The sequence below is a fragment of the Corythoichthys intestinalis genome, chromosome 8 (genome assembly GCF_030265065.1).
Source record: "Corythoichthys intestinalis isolate RoL2023-P3 chromosome 8, ASM3026506v1, whole genome shotgun sequence".
Lineage (NCBI taxonomy): Eukaryota > Metazoa > Chordata > Actinopteri > Syngnathiformes > Syngnathidae > Corythoichthys > Corythoichthys intestinalis.
In genome coordinates this window covers 33,842,439-33,864,001 of record NC_080402.1, presented here as the reverse complement: position 1 = coordinate 33,864,001, position 21,563 = coordinate 33,842,439, and the positions used below count along the sequence as shown (strand labels likewise).

The following is a 21,563-nucleotide window of genomic DNA, read 5'->3' as shown; positions in this document are numbered from 1 at the left end:
CTGAGGCCACCAAACCGGACACCCTCAACGCTTCGGCTGCGCCTAGAAATTCTGTCCATAAAAATTATGAACAGAATCGGTGACAAAGGGCAGCCTTGGCGGAGTCCAATCGTCACTGGGAACGAATTCGACTTACTGCCGGCAATGCGGACCAGACTCTGACACCGGTCGTACAGGGACCGAACAGCCCTTACCAGGGGGCTCGGTACCCCGTACTCCCGGAGCACCCTCCACAGGACTCCCCTAGGCACACGGTCGAACGCCTTCTCCAAATCCACAAAACACATGTGGACTGGTTGGGCGAACTCCCATGCACCCTCGAGGACCCTGCCGAGGGTGTAGAGCTGGTCCACTGTTCCACGGCCGGGACGAAAACCACACTGCTCCTCCTGAATCCGAGATTCGACTTCCCGACGGACCCTCCTCTCCAGCACCCCTGAATAGACTTTACCGGGGAGGCTGAGGAGTGTGATCCCTCTATAATTGGAACACACCCTCCGGTCCCCCTTTTTAAAAAGGGGGACCACCACCCCGGTCTGCCAATCCAGAGGCACTGTCCCCGATGTCCACGCAATGTTGTAGAGGCGTGTCAGCCATGACAGCCCCACAACATCCAGAGCCTTTAGGAACTCCGGGCGGATCTCATCTACCCCTGGGGCCTTGCCACCAAGGAGCTTACCAACCGCCTCAGTGACTTCAACCCCAGAGATCGAAGAGCCCACCTCAGAGTCCCCAGACTCTGCTCTCTCAAAGGAAGGCGTGTCGGTGGAATTGAGGAGGGCTTCGAAGTATTCTCCCCACCTACTCACGACGTCCCGAGTCGAGGTCAGCAGTACACCATCTTCACTATACACAGTGTTAATGGTGCACTGCTTTCCTCTCCTCAGACGCCAGATGGTGGACCAGAATTTCCTCGAAGCTGTCCGGAAGTCGTTTTCCATGGCCTCGCCGAACTCCTCCCATGTCCGAGTTTTTGCCTCGGCGACCGCCGAAGCCGCAGTCCGCTTGGCCAGCCGGTACCTGTCAGCTGCCTCCGGAGTCCCACAGGCCAAAAAGGCCTGATAGGCCTCCTTCTTCAACTTGACGGCATCCCTTACCACTGGTGTCCACCAGCAGGTTCGGGGATTGCCGCCACGACAGGCACCAACCACCTTACGGCCACAGCTCCGATCGGCCGCCTCAACAATGGAGGTGCGGAACATGGCCCACTCGGACTCAATGTCCCTCACCTCCCCCGGGACAAGGGAGAAGTTCTGCTGGAGGTGGGTGTTGAAACTCTTTCTGACAGGGGATTCTGCCAGACGTTCCCAGCAGACCCTCACAAAAACGTTTGGGCCTGCCAGGTCTGGCCAGCAACTTCCCCCACCATCGGAGCCAACACACCACCAGGTGGTGATCAGTTGACAGCTCCGCCCCTCTCTTCACCCGAGTGTCCAAAACATGTGGCCGCAAGTCCGATGACACGATTACAAAGTCGATCATTGAACTGCGGCCTAGGGTGTCCTGGTGCCAAGTGCACATGTGGACACCCCTATGTTTGAACATGGTGTTCGTTATGGACAAACCGTGACGAGCACAGAAGTCCAATAACAGAACACCACTCGGGTTCTGATCGGGGGGGCCGTTCCTCCCAATCACGCCCCTCCAGGTCTCACTGTCATTGCCCACGTGAGCGTTGAAGTCCCCCAGTAGAACGAGGCAGTCCCCAGAGGGGGCGCTCTCCAGCACACCCTCCAAGGACTCCAAAAAGGGTGGGTATTCTGAGCTGCTGTTCGGTGCATAAGCGCAAACAACAGTCAGAACCCGTCCCCCCACCCGAAGGCGGAGGGAGGCTACCCTCTCGTCCATGGGGGTAAACCCCAACGTACAGGCACCAAGCCGGGGGGCAATAAGTATGCCCACACCTGCTCGGCGCCTCTCACCGTGGGCAACTCCAGAATGGAAGAGAGTCCAACCCCTCTCGAGAGGATTGGTACCAGAACCCAAGCTGTGTGTGGAGGAGAGTCCGACTATATCTAGTCGGAACTTCTCTGCCTCACCCACCAGCTCAGGCTCCTTCCCTGCCAGAGAGGTGACATTCCATGTCCCAAGAGTTAGCTTCTGCAGCTGGGGTTTGGACCGCCAAGGCCCCCGCCTTTGGCTGCCGCCCAACTCTCTACGCACCCGACCCCTTTGGCCCCTCCCACAGGTGGTGAGCCCATGGGAAGGATGGATGGATGGATGGATTTCAAAATATAAACACGTCACGTTCATCACATAAATAACAATGTCTGGAGTTAATCCCGCATACTTCAGAATTCAAATTCTAAACTAAGAATAGCTTTAAAATGACACCCTTTATGAAAAATCTGATTGGCAATGAATAATTATTATACTACTATTATAAATAGTAGTATACTATAATATTAATGCTAGATATTTTTTTAAGGGTTTTTTTTAATCATGTTGGAAAGTCGTAGTCAGTGAATCTGTTTACATTCTATTCTTTTGCACTAGTTAATACCATCAGCATTTGACCTCATTGTTTATTTGCGATTTATTATTGTTATTTGCGTGTTTATTTGTAGTCATCAAGCGTCATTAAAGATTTCATTGCTAAATTAGATTTTAAAAAATTAAAAAGCAGAAAAAAAATTATTAATAATTATTTGATTATTAATCGGGAGAAAATTAATCAGTTGGGACAGCCCGAGTTGTACAGTGTACCGGACCCATTTTCATGCCTGCATTATACTTATGTTCCAATTTGCTAGTATGTTTTGAAAACTAAAAATTTATTTCAATGGAAAATATATATATGGTTATAAATTCCGCTCTGAGACCCCCAATTTGGCCAACTTTCAAAATTGTCCGATATGCATGTGTGATACATCATTGGAAAGCTTAAAATCTCAATTTTCTGGGGGAAGAAAATTTTTGAACAGGAGGGCATTTTGAAAAAATTTTTTCTTTTTTTTTTAACAGCAAAACCCTATCTGGAGGTGAGAGCACGCGAGAGCAGAATTACAGACGCCATGACTTTAAGGGGAAATTATCGCGTACTTACCTTGTTTCGATCCAAAAACTCCATGTATCATTTATCACTGAGTGCCAAGACACAGCTGTGAATGGCCAAAGCTGGATTTTTGGGCGATTTTATGGGTGAAACATAGTAATATAACAAGGGTCGTGATGCAGAAATCGCAGACATCAAGGAGTGGTCGAGATTTTTTTTATTTTTCCAATTTTTCTTTGTTTGGATCGATTATTTGTCATCTGACATATCGGCGAAAATGCAACAGTAACAAAACAAATACAGTTAAGCGATAGTTATGAGGTAGATATCCGTGACTGTTTTACAGACACCGTTTTTTTTCATTGTGACGTAATTTGTTTAAAAGTTTAAAATATGCAAGTGAATAATTTTTTTAAGTCGTTTTTTTTTTTTTTAACCAAATAATAAACATCAATTAATGATTCTAAGCTAAAAATGACAGGCATTTCGAAAAATAAATACCATTACTTACCTTCTTTTTATGGCTAGGTTGAAACAAAAGCGGTTGTGCGACGTCTGTAAACGGAGGGTAAAACGGACAAATTAAAAATAGTTCGGGGACTTTAATGTGCCATGAATCTGCTATGGCAGCATATAGACATATTGTTCTATCAAACACAACAGTTGCTTTGGCTTAAAATACAGCAGTTTCTTTTAAAGAGGAGTGCAAGAGCAGAAACTACTTTTTCAGTCTTGTCTGTGTTTATATTTTTTTAACCCAGATATCTCAAATTAACACATTTTAGAGCTGTAATTGCAATACCGTGATAATGTGAAACCATGATATTTTTGCCTAAGGTTATCATACCGTCAGAACCTGATACCGGCACATGCATAGCCCTGTATGGGTTAAAAAAAAAATTAAAAGTCGTAATTCACGCATGAAATGGTTAATGTCTCAATTTTTGGTTGTCAAACATTGAGCCTTTAAGCCATAAAGCCTGCAAAAAGTGTCAAATAAACTTCTGTATCCAAGCCAATTATGGAGCATATATTTTACCCCCAAAAAAACAAACAACTGAAAACATTGCTCAAGGTGAATGCAACTGTATGACTGTAATGCACTGAGAGCTTTAACAACAACAAGGTTGTCAATATGTTTCACCTTAAAGACTTTTGAACTTAGCGTACAAGTTTAGAAATAAATGAAACATTTTTATCAAGCCGCAATGAGGAAAAAATTAAGGGAGCTGCAGCAGGTTAATGAATATAGACTGAATACTGGTTTGAACATGTGTCACACTGGAACAATAGCTGACATTTTTACTTGTCAAAATTTGTGAGGAGCCGAAAAATAACGTTTTTCGGCACCCTGCATCGAAGTGGAAAAGGTCACCAAAATGGTTGAGCTATAAATAACTAAGATAATCTTTGTGTCATTGTTTTGCTCCTTTACTGAACCTGGCAGAGGATTCTGCAGTGAGAAGTAGCATACATTTAAACAGTCTTCCTTTGGGTATTCTATTCGAATTTTTTTATGGACTCATTTTTACTACAGTGGTATGGAATAGTATCTCAACCTTTAGGAATTTCTCACATCTCTGCATAAAATCCCCATCAAATGTGATCTGATCTTTTTCAGAATCACACAGATGAAGTAAATTGTCTTCTAAACCTGGGGTCCCCAACCTTTTTTGCACCACGGACCGGTGTTATTTGGGTCTTTTTTTTCACGGACTGGTGTTCTGACAAATTTTGCAACCCATCAAAAATTGCAACGATGCGGTTCTGCGCATGCGCGTAACATTAAACATAGCCGCAAAATGCGCAAATGCAGCAATTCCAAAGTAAACACTACAAACTTTCTTGAAAGAAAGGAATATTAACTTACGTTTGATCATGGAAGGACTTGTAGAAAAGTTCTCCTCAGATTCATCCTGCCATGTAAGCTTCACACAACAGCTGCACACCGCGCTCACCATTAACGACTTCGCCTTGTCGTTAAACATTAATTAAGAAGCCCGCTTCACAAAGATACGATGTTGGAAATTGTAGCAAGGTTTTCAACGCTCTTGTCGCGATGTCAGGATATTCCAGAATGACTTTAATCCAGAACCTCGATAGAGTTGTTGTCTCAAATGTACGTTTAATAAGGTCGCCGTCATTTGCGATCTCTCTGTTTATTCACAAACGGGTCACGAATCCACTCCTTCGCAGTTCGTGGGTCTTCGAGGTTGTAGGCTCGTCAGATGCCCTTTTCGCTTTTTATTTGAAGTTACCTCAAAGCATGGCGATGGATTAAGTATGATCTGAACCACTTAGATGATTTTTTTTTTTAACTGAAGTGCTTCCAAAAAATGTTTCTAGAATGTTTTCTAAAAGAGCACAATTTATTACTTTATTTAACTGGGGTCTCTGGTAGAGTTAATAATGTCCATGTACTTTCATCAAATAAAATCCAACAAAAGACATTTTGAGCACTCTCTATTTTTTTACCGTGACGTCACAATATCACTTGATCGGTGGTTATCATTTCACTTTTTCTTCTGTGCCATCTGCTACATTACTAAAATAGCATCACTCAAAACAGACAAAATAGTCAAAGCCAAACATCCTTCAGATGCTTACTGTCTGACTTTAATATGCAACGTTCACTGTAATCAATTCCAACAACTGTGCTGTTAGTTGGTTTCACCTGCAGTGTTTTAATCATCAAAAAAGACCATCTTAGAATTATATAAAAAGAAAAGAAAAAAGAAAAAATGCAAGAGAAAAGTTCTCGGAAAATGTTTTGCCCTTTTTTTGTACATCTTTAAAACAAAATCTACTTGGTTAGGACACCTGCCTCACCCGGGAGGTTTTGGGTTTAAGTCTTTACAGTGGCCTTCCTGTGTTGAGGTTGCATGTTCCTCTTATAGATAAGTTTCCTGGGCGAAAATTGTTCAGCGCCATCTTTGACTTTTTTTCCGGTTTCGACAGAACAACATGAAGTGTGGTTGAAGTAAGCAGTGCGTAGACAAAGTTAAAACTGCAAATCAAAACAGAGGAACCCACGGAATCTCCAAAAATTTGATTCAGCATGACGTAGATGAGACTTTGGGACTTTCTGTGCTGTGTGTGAACTCCTGGACGTAGCTATATAAGTGGGTGGAAGTGGAATGTTTTAATCAGCGACCAGCTAATAGCTACTAAGCGACACTGTAGGTCTACCTCACCATACCCCTTAAATCGAAACCAGCAGCAGACAACAAGTTAAGGATGTGCTTTAAACCTAAAGAATCCACTGAAAAGATTGTATGTTTTCTTCTTATTGCTTTGTTGATCGTTCGTGGACAAAATTCTAACAATCAGTTTCGTTAACATGTGGTGTAGATTTATAGGCCGGCCACCTGAGTGACCAAAATGAGGCGAAATTGCAAATAATATTACATCTGCTAAATGCATAAGGGCTGTCACGGATTTTGTTGTTACAAGGAAATAATACAAGGTATTTATCATCCGGTTATAGTTATGGTATTATGAGCTCATCACACATGTACATGTAAACACAAATAGTATGTCATTCGTTTTTTAGTGCAAATATTGATCGCAATAAAACTTTTGGACAACATGATTCCATTTCTTGTTTTATTTCAAACAATTGGTGCATGTGCAAAATACGTCAATGAATCACAATTTATAAAATGATTAGAAAAATATTAATGAAGGTGGAGCATAAATAAAGCCTTCCCTCATCAGGGTAGAATGCACGTAGTCTCGATATAGGTCCATCAACAAAAGTGTTTTTGTGAGGCACATCAAGTGTCTTCCCTTGCCTAACAGTGATTTCCACCTGTACACAAATGAACAAAAAACGTGTAACACTTGCATTTAGGGTAAAAAACCCGTGTATGACTTGTAGTAGATGAGTGTTTCTTTTCAGTTTCTTTATCAGTGAAGCTCATGCGAAGCTAATGATGTCTCAGCTGTGACGCAACACACAGAACTGTAATCAAATTGTACATAATTGTACCTGTGCTTGCTTTGTAGTGGCACTGTCTTGGTTCCACATCTGCCTTCATGAACACAAAATCCTTGCATTCATGTATTAGGACACATTCAACTTTGTTGCTGTGCTGGTATCGGTGCTGGATGCCAATTCCGTTTCCATCTACTGCCATTAAATCAATAAAATACAAAAATATTTTGGTTACGGTGACTCTTAGCCATATCTTCATGTTGTCTTCCCATGTCGTAATGATGGCAGATGGATGCGGTATTTCCAAATGGGCTTTTTTTGATGAATATGATGAGTGACACCACTCCAGCTCCATTGTATTTTGGTTAGAAAACGTGGAAAATGGATGTCGCGAGCAGAAATGCGGAAGTAAAGTGGAAGTACCTCGGAAAGATTTACACACATTTGTTTGTCAGTGTGAAAGTGAGTATGAATGCCTGTATGAACGTTTGTCTATTTTTGTGCACTGGAAAATGGATATTTCTCTGCTTTTTAGAGTGACTGTTTATATAACAGGAGGTTCAAATCCTACTAGGGCCTCGTTAAAACCTGTATTCTCCATGGCCATAGTATACCTTTCCATGCTGCTAAGCTCTATAGTAAAGAAAGATCATCCATATCTGTGCAAAGCAAGCACAGGTTCTCTGCCTGTTTCTCTCTGGGGTGAAGCTGGCAGTCACACAGTGAGATCATTCATATTAAAGTACAGAACAGCTCCGCAAAGATGGAAAAAGATCATCACCGGCAGTGCACGTTCAACTGAGTCCATGACTAAGCATTCCTTAGCGGACAAACTGAGTCTTTTTAAAGTCATTGCATGTAATGGTGCTTGAACAGAATTCTACTAGACCATCAGAGGTGAGAAATGCTAAAAATGTGAGTTGCTAGGCGACAACAGGACACTTCATAAATGTGACAGATAGGCTTAAGGCTGATGAATTATGCTTTGCTCAGATGCAGTGTAACAAAAAAGCGGGGTAGTATATGAACTGTACTAGTTTGGAATGAAAACAAAAAAACGATGAGTTGAGGAAAATACTTTGCATGCATATACAGTAGGAGTGGGATCCTCTTGGTGCCTCACGATACGATACGATTTGCGATACAAAGCTCACGATAACGATCTGACGATATGGTGATACAACGATTATCATTACATTGGTCAGGAAATCATTCTAGGATATTCTACAAATAACTAATAAACAGAAAACAAGCTTCTGCTGTGAATTCAAATGAGTATCACTAGTAAACGTCTAATCCATTTGAACTGGGAGGGTGACAGCGAATGAACATTCGTTCATTTTCTGCCATCCCTCCCACTTCAAACGGATTAAACGTCTATGGCCGTCAGTGGCAGCCAATGCTAGGCAATGATGTTAATTTTGAGCCATTTAAGGTCATTTACCTCTTGATTTTCAGTTAATTCCTGCTGATTTGGGGGTATTTTATGGGTCACTTCCTGTCAATTTTGAGTTACAGAACAGGAATTGATCTGGGAATCACCCAAATGAATAGGCAGTGACTCAAACTCAACAGGAAATGACCTGTAAATGCCCTAAAATGAACCGCAAGTGACCTGTAAATACCCTGAAAATCGGACAATGAATGTGAATTCTCTAGTTTCGAATGAACGAACGTTCCCAGTCCAAATGGATTGGGCGTCATGCACTGTCAATGCAGCCTTGGAGTTAACTGAGACACTATAATGGTGGAAGATTTTGGTAGCAACTTTTTGGTTCCTTTGTTTTTTTTTTTAAGACATTGACACCTTTTTAAAACGATATCTCGATTCTTGGCAGGAGCATATCGATAACCTTCTGGGATACAAAGTATCACGATATATCACCATTTCGATATTTTGTCACACCCCTAAGATACAGTTATTTATTATACTTAATTTAATAGATCATAGTACTTCCACAAATAGGCTATGCACTTTTTTTTTATCTTGCCATTACCTGTTAACATTCAAACAGAAAACAGAGAAACACACCTTTTGAATTTTCCCAGCTAAACAATGCAATATAACAATACACACAGTCATATTTTTTATCCATTTAAAGAAAACAAAAGAAACACCATACAGATTTTTTTTTTTACATTGAACACACATTTATGTCTATTTATACACACACATATTTCATTTCAGCCAAATGGTTATTTGTGCACGGCCGGGTTAACAATCTAAATTTCGGGTGTGAGTCGCAGACTGTCATTGTCAAGTTCAGTCGCATTGGACAACGTTCTGGCACACAAAGCTCGTTTTCACACTGCTTCATCTCATGTTCGGGCCCTTTCAGTCAATCATCTGCACTCTTAAATATTCATGAGGTGTCTAGGTGAATTCGCAGAAAGCGTCGGCGCCAACTGTTGAAAGCTTCTTGATTAACATTCAAAGAGAATCCCTCCTTCAGAAGATCACATGCCTTATTATTCAGTTACAATCAGGTGTCGGCACTGTACAGTAAGAGCTTGGATTCTAAATTAAGGCCTTTTGGGACCTACAGTTTTGCATCACTTTAAAAAATAAAAAATAAAAAAACCAAAACATTAGACTTACATTTCCATTCTTACCAGTATTTTGGACAGATAGGAAGCAGTTTTCGTACAGCCTTCAAAACTATTTCTGGACAGCACTGACTATGACAACAGTTCCTCATCCGAATTGTCCATGTAAACGCATTTCACCTTGAGGTTTTATGTCTAAGGTGACACTATTTCATATGTTTTGTCCTCCCTTTACCTTCCCTACAATAAATTCTCCTGTGTTTTTAATTCTGCTTCCATGGCTGAAAATAAATATATAAAACAGTTCAAACGGATTAGACATCCGTCATCAGTGGCAGCCAATGAGTTTCCTTTTACACTGTGAACTTTGCATATTGTTTGTTGAAATTTATTAAGGTAAAAATACAGAGAGATGTTTTCCCTAACGTGATAAATACTTGTTATTAAACTATTGTTACCATTTTGACCATAATCATGTAGTCCCACTAGTGATCCTAAAGAACTCTAGTTAAGTACAACGGCGCAAAAAACAAGAATAGAATATGTATATGGAACCCTTTTTACACCTTCAGTATGTTTTTTTTTTTTTTTGACTGCCCAGAAGGAGGGCTCAAAAAGTCACTCCCTTTGTTCTTCTTTGTTGGTGAGGTAAAATGGCTACTCCTCTGCGATTTGTGAACAGATCAGAATAAAAATAGGTAGGTATTGTCTAAGGCCGCTATATGGACTTTTTTCCAACACGGACTATTAGTCGATTAACAAAGAAAATAAGTCGATAAAAAATGGCATCTGTGTGGGCAACTGTGACCGCCGTCGACTGGCGGTAGGACCCCAGAAGAACCCTGCAGCAGCTTGAAGGCAGGCTCTTTTGCAAATATTGTAAGATGTTTTCTATCTTGCATGAGACAATATGCAATGTTGCCTTAGTCTTTAAAGGTGTTTACTGAGTGACCCTTACACTCTAAATGTAACTGGTAGCGTTAGCATAGCATTCGCCTTAGCATTTGCTTTAGCATGGCGGCCATCCTCTTAAATTCTCACTCTCACTTGTTTACATCTTGTTGTGACGTCCCGTTGGGTTTAATTATTTGAAAATAATGTACTGTTCTCGCTGAGTTTGTATAATCATAAAAAGAAGTGCGGTGTTCCTTGGTTTGGTGGCATTAGACCAAATTCATCCTTTAAGTCTCAGGTCATCATTGTAAATTTGAAGCTGTTGAAGCATTTTTTTTTTATTATTTAAATTTCTTGTCATGATCTACGGGCTTAAAAAAAAAAAGTATACAGACTTTAAATATCAGCTTATAAAATCGGCTTTAGATATCGGCAATCGGCTGAACATTTATTTAGATATCGGTATTGGCATCGACATTTGAAAATCCCGTATCGGTCGACCTTTAGTAATGTCTCTGGATTTGTGCAGATCGATACTTGGAGCCAGATGTTTTGTTTTTTGTCTCGGTATATTTACTGATTGCGAACCTATTATGTAGTTACTCCAGTTATCCAAAAGATGGCAGAATTGCATCACATCTTGTTTGGGTACCGAGCAGTCGTAGTTCATTTGAACGTGTTTACATCATTTTTGGGAGAATATGAATAACAGCCTCTTATATGGTTAATCATATTGCACTTATTAGTTTTAATTCTACCTAATTTATTCTTGTAGAATTTTACCAGTAATCAATCTTCATTTGAAACTGAGCCTAACCATGACTAAATAATTTGTGGGATCCTGTGCATATCATCCCATTTATTGAATGATTATTACTGTTCAGGTACCTAATATTGTGGCCAGTCTGTGTTTGATGAAGCTCTGATTTAGAGTGTCAGCCGCTCACAAGCACACAGCAGATGGGAGTGCCAGTTGAGATGGATAAAACGGTCTTTGTCTTACATAGACGCACATACACACAGGCAGTCGCGTCATCTCAAGCAGCGCAGACATAGCACCATAAATTCAAATCACCAATAGTTGCCTTGTTAAAGTGTTCCAAATATTGTAGATAAGAATAATGTTGCTGGTTCATTACGAACAAATAGCTGACACAATGGATGATCCTATTGCATTCTTCAGTTACACTATGTTAGAGCCAATATGAGCAATTATCGACAGATTCACTTGTGGCTTCCATGACTTTTCATTACACATTTGCTTAATTGTATCCGGAGGACTCATTTTAGAGCAACAAAAGAGAAGTTAACTGATCCCGATGGCACGGTATTTTTAGCCCAGAGTGCCCTAATTTCAAGAAATACAGTATTAGTGCAATTCTTGCACTGAGCGTTCTCCATTCAGCCTTGTTCTTCTTGTTGTCTTTCTTGTAGGTTGAGTTTCTGTTTTTACACCTATGAAGGAAGGGGAATGAATTAAGTGTATGGATTCTGTCTCTTTCTGCTAAAGGTGGGGCGTAAACACAAGTAAAAGGTGTTTGAAAAGATTAAGAAAATTATAGTACAGTACTCCGATGAACGTCACAAAACTGTGGATGCTAATTGTTAGTTTGTGTGGCAATTAAATTTCTCATGCGTTTGCTTTACCTACAAAATGTACCGTATTGGCCCGAATATAAAACGGCCCTGATTATAAGACGACGCCCTCTTTTTCAAGACTCGGGTTTGAAAAAGACTTTTTTAACACCAAATTAATTTTTATACAGAAAATAATTACAGTACATCTGAAACAAATGATTATAAGAATATATTTGAGAGAAAAAGCATGTTATTTTGCCTCATTCAATTCTTAATATCTAAACATTTAAATATGTAAACTAAAGTGCAATCACATTCGTAAAAGAATGGCTTCTGGTTTTTGAAATGTAGATAAAACAATCTATTGTGATAAAACAACAAAATTGCAATAACTGCATTAACTATCAAAGTGAAGTCTAACTGTAACTTTAGTCTTGAAACAAATCTGAATAAGGAAAAACATTGCAATAAAATAATACAAACTGGTTAAACTTGAGAGTATCTGAGATCTGTCATGACAGAACATCGCTTCAATGATATCTGGCACCATCTAGCGTCGTGAGTGGATATAATGCCTAGACCGCGAATATAAGACGACCCCCACTTTTTCACTCTTATTTCAATGCAAAAAAACACCGTCTTATATTGAGGCCAATACGGTAATTCTCTTTCTTTATGTTTCATATGGCAGGAATTTTCAGCTGAGAGTGCTAATAAAGGGGACTGTTCACAATTGCTCTTAGAGATGTCCCGATCGATCGGGTCCGATCACGTCATTTTCAAAGTATCGGAATCGGCAAAAAAAAATATCGGCCATGCCTTTTTTTAATATGTATAGATTTTAATTAAATCGTTTTCTTATTGAATTTAACGTTACAGACATAATATATTACACTCATCCAGAGTCTTTAGTTTAGGCTTAATGTAAGGTTATCAAAAATATCCCGATAACAGCGGCAATTAATTTTTAAAAAATGTGTCACCGTAATATATTTATCGCTATTATTATACGCTGCACGATCCTCTCACTCATTGTCGCGCTCAATCTATAGACCCTACTCACCAACGTCACAGAATGACGTGTCGCTGTATCCGGCCGCCATGTTGTCCATCTTTGTTTATCCGTATTCTCAATGGTTTCAATTTGTCGTGCAATTTATAGTGCAATTCATGGAAGCCCCAGTGCTTTCAGACGCTGTAAACTCATTGGATGCGTTGCATAAAAGGCGTTATGTGGAAAAGCTTCAGTCTATCCATTCGCCAGATCCATATTTGATGCCTAATTCGATATTTTACGACCCGCTGTCTACGCCCTCTCTGCCTGACATCTGCTACCCTGATATCTATAACTATCTTGTCCACACAAAATCAGCCTATTCTCACGAAAGTTTGTAAAACTTTAAGACAGCACTCAAAGCAACATTACCCCGTGTGACCCTTTACTTCCAATTTTCTAAAATGGTGACAATCAATAAAAAAAAAAAGTTGACTGCGATGGCCGACGCTTCAAGCATAGGTGGATATTGGACTATTTCTTCAATAAAACACACAACAACTGTGCCTGCCTCATTTGCAAAGAGACAGTCGCTGTTTTCAAAGAGTTCGATGTGACGCGATAATGATATTACCGAACAAGACACGCTGACATGTACGACAACAATACAGGGAAGATATGCGGCGAAAAATTATAGCAATTTGAAGCTAGTTTAATTTCACAGCAGCAGTATTTCACAAGAGCCCGAGTGTCGAAAGAGAACGCCACAAAGACGAGACTGTTGAAATTATGAATAAATAAAAAAAAATAAAGCAAATGTGACACACAGAAGGGCTTGCTAAAATTTTATTGTTCTACGTAAATCAGCCAAGGTAGCCCCCCGCATTTTTACCACACCAAATCTGGCCCCCTTTGCAAAAGGTTTGGACACACCTGTTTAACTGATGATCCGTAGACGAGGCCAGCTTCTCTCACTTGGTTCCAGCTAAATATTATTCAAAATGTAATGATGGTGGAAGAAGTAAGCATCTTGAATTTGAAACTGTATGTTGTCGGTGATTAGCCTCGCAATGATCTTAATTGAGGTTGTCAGCCCAAAACCCTCTAAATATATATTAAATGCATCTTACCAGATATAAAATGACTACTACATAATCTGTGGTAATCGTTTGGAGCCCAGTTTTCTCGTCGAATTGCAGCAGTCCATCTTTCTCTCCTCTCCGGGTCTCTCGAAATACGGTAGAACTTAAGTCTCTCCGTCTATCTTCTCTGTTATTGCAACCAACCGCCACACACGCCTTCACCATTTTGATTATTAATGTTAACGAGCAGAAAAACACGCCATAATAGGAGGAATTTACGTAGCGGTAATGCGTCAACATGGCGAGTTGACGGACATTATGGCGCGGAGGTGTGGTTGTGACATCATATGAGTAGGGTCTCTAATGACACTGATTTACCTTTATAGAGAGATAAAAGGCAGCGCAACATGAGCAGAGTGAACTTTGGCAACCTTTGAATCCTTTCGTCAAATGGCTAATACCTTGCATTCCCTCTCCCTATGATTAGAAATATCATGGGAAGCAATGTGGGGAAGCAAGGTGGCAATAGATCTTTGTCTTAACACCTTAAGTTATTTCCCTAAGCAGAGAAGATATATCCATTAGTAGCACGACGCACAGTCATGGTTTTACTTTCCATCATGGTTCCACTCCCATCATGCATTGGGGCATGCCTGCAGTATCATTTACTGAAAGCTCAACAAATATACTAGATGGCAATATTTACTCACAATACACAAAGTCACAAGTCTTTCTATCCGTGGATCCCTCCCACAGAAAGAATGTTAATAATGTAAATGCCATCTTGAGGATTTGTTGTCATAATAAACAAATACAGTATTTATGTACTGTATGTTGAATGTATATATTCGTGTTTTATTCATTTTTTTCTTAATGCATTGCCAAAATGTATATGATCGGGAAAAATTATCGGGAATGATTGGAATTGAATCGGGAGCAAAAAAAGCAATCGGATCGGGAAATATGGGGATCAGCAGATACTCAAACTAAAACGATCGGGATCGGATCGGGAACAAAAAAACATGATCGAAACAACCCTAATTGCTATCTTCCAAACCGCCACTTGTTGTGAAGTTAACTCTAACCACTTACACAAACACACTCTATATTCATGATGCAAATCACTTACATCATTGTTTAGTTTTTTTTTTTTTTTTAATTCATAAAATTTACTCTCGTTATTGATGTTTAAGAACATTTTCTGATATACAGTTGTTTTTGATAAACAGTTTGCTTTACATATAAGACACAATGAAAGTCAATAATACAAATATTTCACACATCAAAGTACAAATGTGTTAAAGGAAACCTCGGACATGCCGGGTCTAATAAGCCACAATTGTTCTCATTTACTAAAATTTGTTATTAGAAATACATAAAAGATTGCCATTGATTTAAAAACCTATAATATTTAGTACGCGTTTTGACCTACGGAGGGCGCCTTGTTTTATGGTGATGACGTAGATTGTCACTGTCACTCAACGAATACTACCGGGTTACTGCAATTCCGCGACAAGACGTCCAGCACATGCCCTCATCGGTTAAAAGCAGCGAGTACATACTATGTGTTTTTTTATTGAGTCTTTAATTACCTTTTCATTACCTCAAAATACGTTTTGCATATGTTACCCTCTCATACTTTTTAGCATAGTGTTTCTTGTGGTAGCTTTAAAGCAGATTGTTGATCTGTTGACCACATTAGTCACGTATCATATTTACGCCACCCTTTTTTGATATTACTACATTTAAGTATTTTCTTAGGCATCTTTAGTATGTTCTGTCTGTATGCATCTAAACAAAGCAAGCTGAAAGCGCACGGTGTTACACGGTGTTTTTTTTTCCTACTCTCGTCACGTCTCATCTCCTCTTTCCTGTTCATTTTGCTTTTGCTGCTCGTTTAGTGAAATACCGACAGTGCTGTCATGCTCATTAATGTTCCTCTCGGGTTCAAATTTAAAGGGTTGAACAGATGACATGTTTATGTCGCTAGAGTCATACTCTGGAAGCTCAGCAGCGTAACCATGTGGTGTCACCGCCCTGCAACGTCAACAAAAATGGCGACCTACTATTTAAACTAATTTTACACAAAACATCAACAGGGGTTTCAATATCAAATTATTTCAACTCATAATAACGTTTATCTTTTAAGAACTACAAGTCTTTCTATTCGTGGATCCCTTTAAAAATGTTTTTCTTCTCTCTTCTTCTCTCAGGGAGGTGGCCCAGATTGACCAGTTTCTGCAGGAGACTGCGGCACGTGAAGCCAACGCCAAAGTTCGCCTGCAGCAGTTCATCGAGGAGCTATTGGACCGTGCCGACCGCGCCGAGAAACAGCTACAAATCATCAGCAGCTGCGGCACCACGCCCAACGGAAGCCTGGGACGCTGCAGTCTTCAGGGCAAGGGCAACGGACGCCAGGTGAGGATTTGGCACTCTTGGGCAGCGTGGTAAAATAGTGGTGAGATTGTGTCTCATGGGGTCTAAATACTTCCATTGCATAGACAAATTAATGTAATTTTCATTTTTTGTTTTCTACCATCTTTACTTATTTTTCTTAGAATGTTCCACAATTAGATTCGGATCAAATAAAAAATTAACGAGTTCATAAAAAGTGACCTTACCCACAGTGCTTATGGGCAAAAATTAAATACCGTTAGTGTTTGAATGTAATCAGCACAAAGTATACAGATGAAAAGCTACCATTCTAAACTAATTTGCTCTTGATCCCAGTTTTAATTTTATTTTTGTAGTCATCATGACACAAAACAGCTAGCACTGGATGATACCAGAAAAAAGTGCTGTCACAACAAAAAGCCAGATACTTATAAGAATGAACATGGAATACCACCAGAAAAAATGTTGTCCATCCCACAATGATTATAACTCACCAGCCGAGCATGTCACTTATTTATCTTATCATCCAGAATCTCTGAAGGGAAAGAGAAAGAGGCCAACTGCTCTGTTGCACAGATGGATGCGTTTCCGTGGAAACCATTTCTTACTTCTCATTCAAGGTTGTGATATGAGTTTCAATGTGATGTAACGCGCTATAGAGCTGCCACCATGTCCATTTCGATCCTTTTTCAAGCAGAGAGCCTGAATTGATTACCACTTCGGTCGTAACAGAAAGAATTGGATTCATCTACCTACGGAAATTAGTTATTGAACATTGACGATTTTTTTAACACAGTAGGATGGAACAAGTGAGGTTCAGGTGTAGACACATATATAGTATACAGGTGTTGTGTTTTAGTACCGCACTGGCCGAATATAAGACGGCCTTGATTATAAGAAGACCCCCTCTTTTTCAAGACTCAAGTTTGAAAAAAAGACTTTTTGAACACCAAATTAATTTTCATACAGAAAATAATTACAGTACATCTGAAACAAATGATTATAACAATATATTTGATAGAAAAAGCATGTTATTTTGCCTCATTCAAATCTTAATATCTGAACATTTAAATATGTAAACTAAAGTGCAATCACATTCGTAAATGAATGGCTTTTGGTTTGTGAAATGTAAATAAACCAATCTATTGTGATAAAACAACAAAATTACAATAACTGCATTAACCATCGAAGTGAGGTCTAACTGTAACTGTAGTCTTGAAACAAATCTGAATAAGAAAAAACAATGCAATAAAATAATGCAAACTGGTTAAAATTGAGAGTAGCTGAGATCAGTCTTGACAGAACATTACTCAAGTTCACAAGTTCAGCATTCGCTTCAATGATATCTGGCGCCATCTAGCGTCGTGAATGGGTATAATGTCTAGACCCCGAATATAAGACGACTCCCACTTTTTCAGTCTTATTTCAGTGCAAAAAAACACCGTCTTATATTCGGGCCAATACGGTATATTGTACTGTGCCAGAACGGGACAAAGAATACCATCAGTGTGACTAAAGCTTCAAGACTTCAGACCTTTAGCCCCCTTATAAAGCAAGTGACTGTTTTTGATAAGCTGATAAAAAATAAAGAAAATTTGGACACTCAAGACTTGAGTTGTCCAATAATGACTTTTTAACCGATGTTCCGATACTGTCCAACTCCAAAAGTCCGATACCGATATCAAACCGATACCGATATATGCGATCGTGGACTTAACATATACATTATTAATTTTTCAATCATTTGTTGTTCATCTAATGTTTGCACCATGAATGTGAATGGTCTGATCACATAAGAAATTCCAAGCATCTTAGTTTGCAGACATCTAATGGTCAATAAGCATAACTGCTGTGCTAAGCTGTGACCAGCCCTTGTACAAAGGCAGAAGGCGTCTTTGAAGGCAACATGCATGTTGGCCTAAAACCAATAATGAAAAACGGATGTCGATATTATCCCATATCATTTTAAAATGCTTTTATCGGCCGATTTTACCAGCTACCCGATAATTTCGGACTCTACTTAAGACCTTTAATTGGCACTACACGTCCAATTCATTTTGACAAAGAGGGCTGAGTGAGCGTTCGTTCATTCAACCTTCCCATTGGATTGGACATCTAGCGCCGTCAATGGCCAATGACTTCAATGAGTATCCTGAACATAATTCGGGTTACTGCTTAAGACAAATCCTAATACTGATTCAGAACGGAAAGTGGTTTCATGATATTAACCCAGTATTTAGATATTTATGGTTTAAAGCAGGGGTGTCCAAACTTTTTGCAAAGGGGGCCAGATTTGGAGTGGTAAAAATGTGGGGGGCCGACCTTGGCTGACGTCCTTTATGTAGAACAATATATTGAAGCAAAATTTAGCAAGCCATTCAGTGTGTCACATTTGCTTTATTATTTTTTTAATGAATAATTTCAACAATCTCGCAAATAGCCTTTGCGGCGTTCTCTTTCGACTCTCGGGCTCTTGTGAAATACTACTGCTGTGAAATGAAAATAGCTTCAAGTTGCTTCAATTTCTCGCTGGGTATTTTCCTTGTAATCTTGTCATACATGTCAGCGTGTATTGTTTGGTAATATCGCCTCACATTGAAATCTTTAAAAACAGCGACTGTCTCGTTGCAAATGAGGCAAAACACAGTTGCTGCGTATTTTAGTGAAGAAATAGTCCAATTTCCACCTATCCTTGAAGCGTCGGCCGTCCCAGTCAACTTATTTTTGTTGATTGTCGCCATTTTAGAAAATTGGAAGTAGAGGGTCACACGGAGTAATGTTGCTTAGCCCTTAAATACCTGCAACATGAAGCAATTATCAGAGAATCCCAAAATTTGAAAAATAAGGTCCTAATGAAACCTTTTTTTCAAATTTGTGAAAAGAAAAGTCAAATGAATATGTGTAATGTGTAATAAGCGCTCTAATATCTATAACCCATTCTAAAATATCATGTTTTTTTCTTATGGAACCTGTAGATGCATGTGTTGACTTGCAGCCATTATTTTTTTTTTCCAAAAAGAAATGTCGAAATTCTAAATTAGTCTGAAAATCATGAAATTTTAGGTGTATCAAATGTGATACATTTGGCAATAAAGGGTTAAAGTGCTGCTGCCTTTTAGTGGGTAAATGAGGAGCAGCATTTTGTGTGTAAGCTACTTCATAATCTGATTGCAGTACTGCTGACCAATTTATTAGGTCTGTGTGCAGGCCAGATGTTATTGATTTTATGACAGAGGCTGGGGGCCGGATGAAATTTGACCACGGGCCGCATTTGGCCCCCGGGCCGGACTTTGGACATGTCTGGTTTAAAGTCTATGACTGGCTGGCAACAAATTCAGGGTGTACCATGCCTCCTGCCCGTTGTTAGCTGGGATAGGTTCCGGCACCAGTTCAGGGATTCAAAGGATGAATGAATGAACAGTTAAACTTTTTACTTCCATTTATTGTGGGTATTGTTTATGTGGTAACCCTACATACGAAGTTAATTCGTTCCAGGACCTTGTTTGTAAGTCGAAATGGTTGTAAAGGTATGTCGAGCAGGATTTTCCCATGAGAATACATTATAATTCCATTAATTAGTTCCACAGCCCGAAAACCTACACTAAATCCTTAATAAATACTGCTGAAGCTATTACAAATGGCAATTACACATAGCAGAACAAATAAATTATAAATAAAAATCATAATAATAATACAGTATAATAATAATTAACAATTCCTATTAGTGTTGTACCGATACCATTTTTGGGGCCCGATACCGATACAGATACCTGGCTGTGCAGTATCGGCCGATATCGTTCCGATACCACTGTTTGCAAATAAAAATAAAAATAATATATATATATATATATATATATATATATATATATATATGTAAGGGATGCAAGGATACAGTTAAGTCACGGTTCGGTACGATTTTCGATACAATTCAATACATTTAATGCTCTGAAACAGAAAATACAACTGTTATTATTATTTTTTTTTTTTTTTTTTTTTTTTGTTAACAAGCAAAAATAACAGTGCCATCATATAAACAAGCATTTTAGTGGATAATATTTATGTGCCCACTTCTTACTGATCTGAAGAAATTTTGTATATAAGTGCTGAGAACAATCTTTACTGTTTGTAAAGTGGGGCACCCTGTTGATTGCTGCAGCTCTCTTAGCAGCTACAGTGCCTTGCAAAAGTATTCGGCCCCCTTCAACCTTGCAACCTTTCGCCACATTTCAGGCTTCAAACATAAAGATATAAAATTTTAATTTTTTGTCAAGAATCAACAACAAGTGGGACACAATCGTGAAGTGGAACAAAATTTATTGGATAATTTAAACTTTTTTAACAAATAAAAAACTGAAAAGTGGGGAGTGCAATATTATTCGGCCCCCTTGCGTTAATACTTTGTAGCGCCACCTTTTGCTCCAATTACAGCTGCAAGTCGCTTGGGGTATGTTTCTATCAGTTTTGCACATCGAGAGACTGACATTCTTGCCCATTCTTCCTTGCAAAACAGCTCGAGCTCAGTGAGGTTGGATGGAGAGTGTTTGTGAACAGCAGTCTTCAGCTCTTTCCACAGATTCTCGATTGGATTCAGGTCTGGACTTTGACTTGGCCATTCTAACACCTGGATACGTTTATTTTTTAACCATTCCATTGTAGATTTGGCTTTATGTTTTGGATCATTGTCCTGTTGGAAGATAAATCTCCGTCCCAATCTCAGGTCTTGTGCAGATACCAACAGGTTTTCTTCCAGAATGTTCCTGTATTTGGCTGCATCCATCTTCCCGTCAATTTTAACCATCTTCCCTGTCCCTGCTGAAGAAAAGCAGGCCAAAACCATGATGCTGCCACCACCATGTTTGACAGTGGGGATGGTGTGTTCAGGGTGATGAGCTGTGTTGCTTTTACGCCAAACATATCGTTTTGCATTGTGGCCAAAAAGTTCAATTTTGGTTTCATCTGACCAGAGCACCTTCTTCCACATGTTTGGTGTGTCTCCCAGGTGGCTTGTGGCAAACTTTAAACAAGACTTTTTATGGATATCTTTGAGAAATGGCTTTCTTCTTGCCACTCTTCCATAAAGGCCAGATTTGTGCAGTGTACGACTGATTGCTGTCCTAAGGACAGACTCTCCCACCTCAGTTG

General features: G+C 39.5%; 1 protein-coding gene across 1 annotated transcript in view; it reads left to right on the top strand.

Moving 5' to 3' along the window:
- The window catches only part of fbxo41 (F-box protein 41), a 106,258-nt gene that overhangs the window by 43,103 nt on the left and 41,592 nt on the right, over window positions 1-21,563 (top strand). The window contains exon 4 of the mRNA XM_057843441.1: window positions 16,241-16,445. Within this exon, the coding sequence (XP_057699424.1) occupies window positions 16,241-16,445 (205 nt within the window). The remainder of the gene's footprint in view (window positions 1-16,240; window positions 16,446-21,563) is intronic.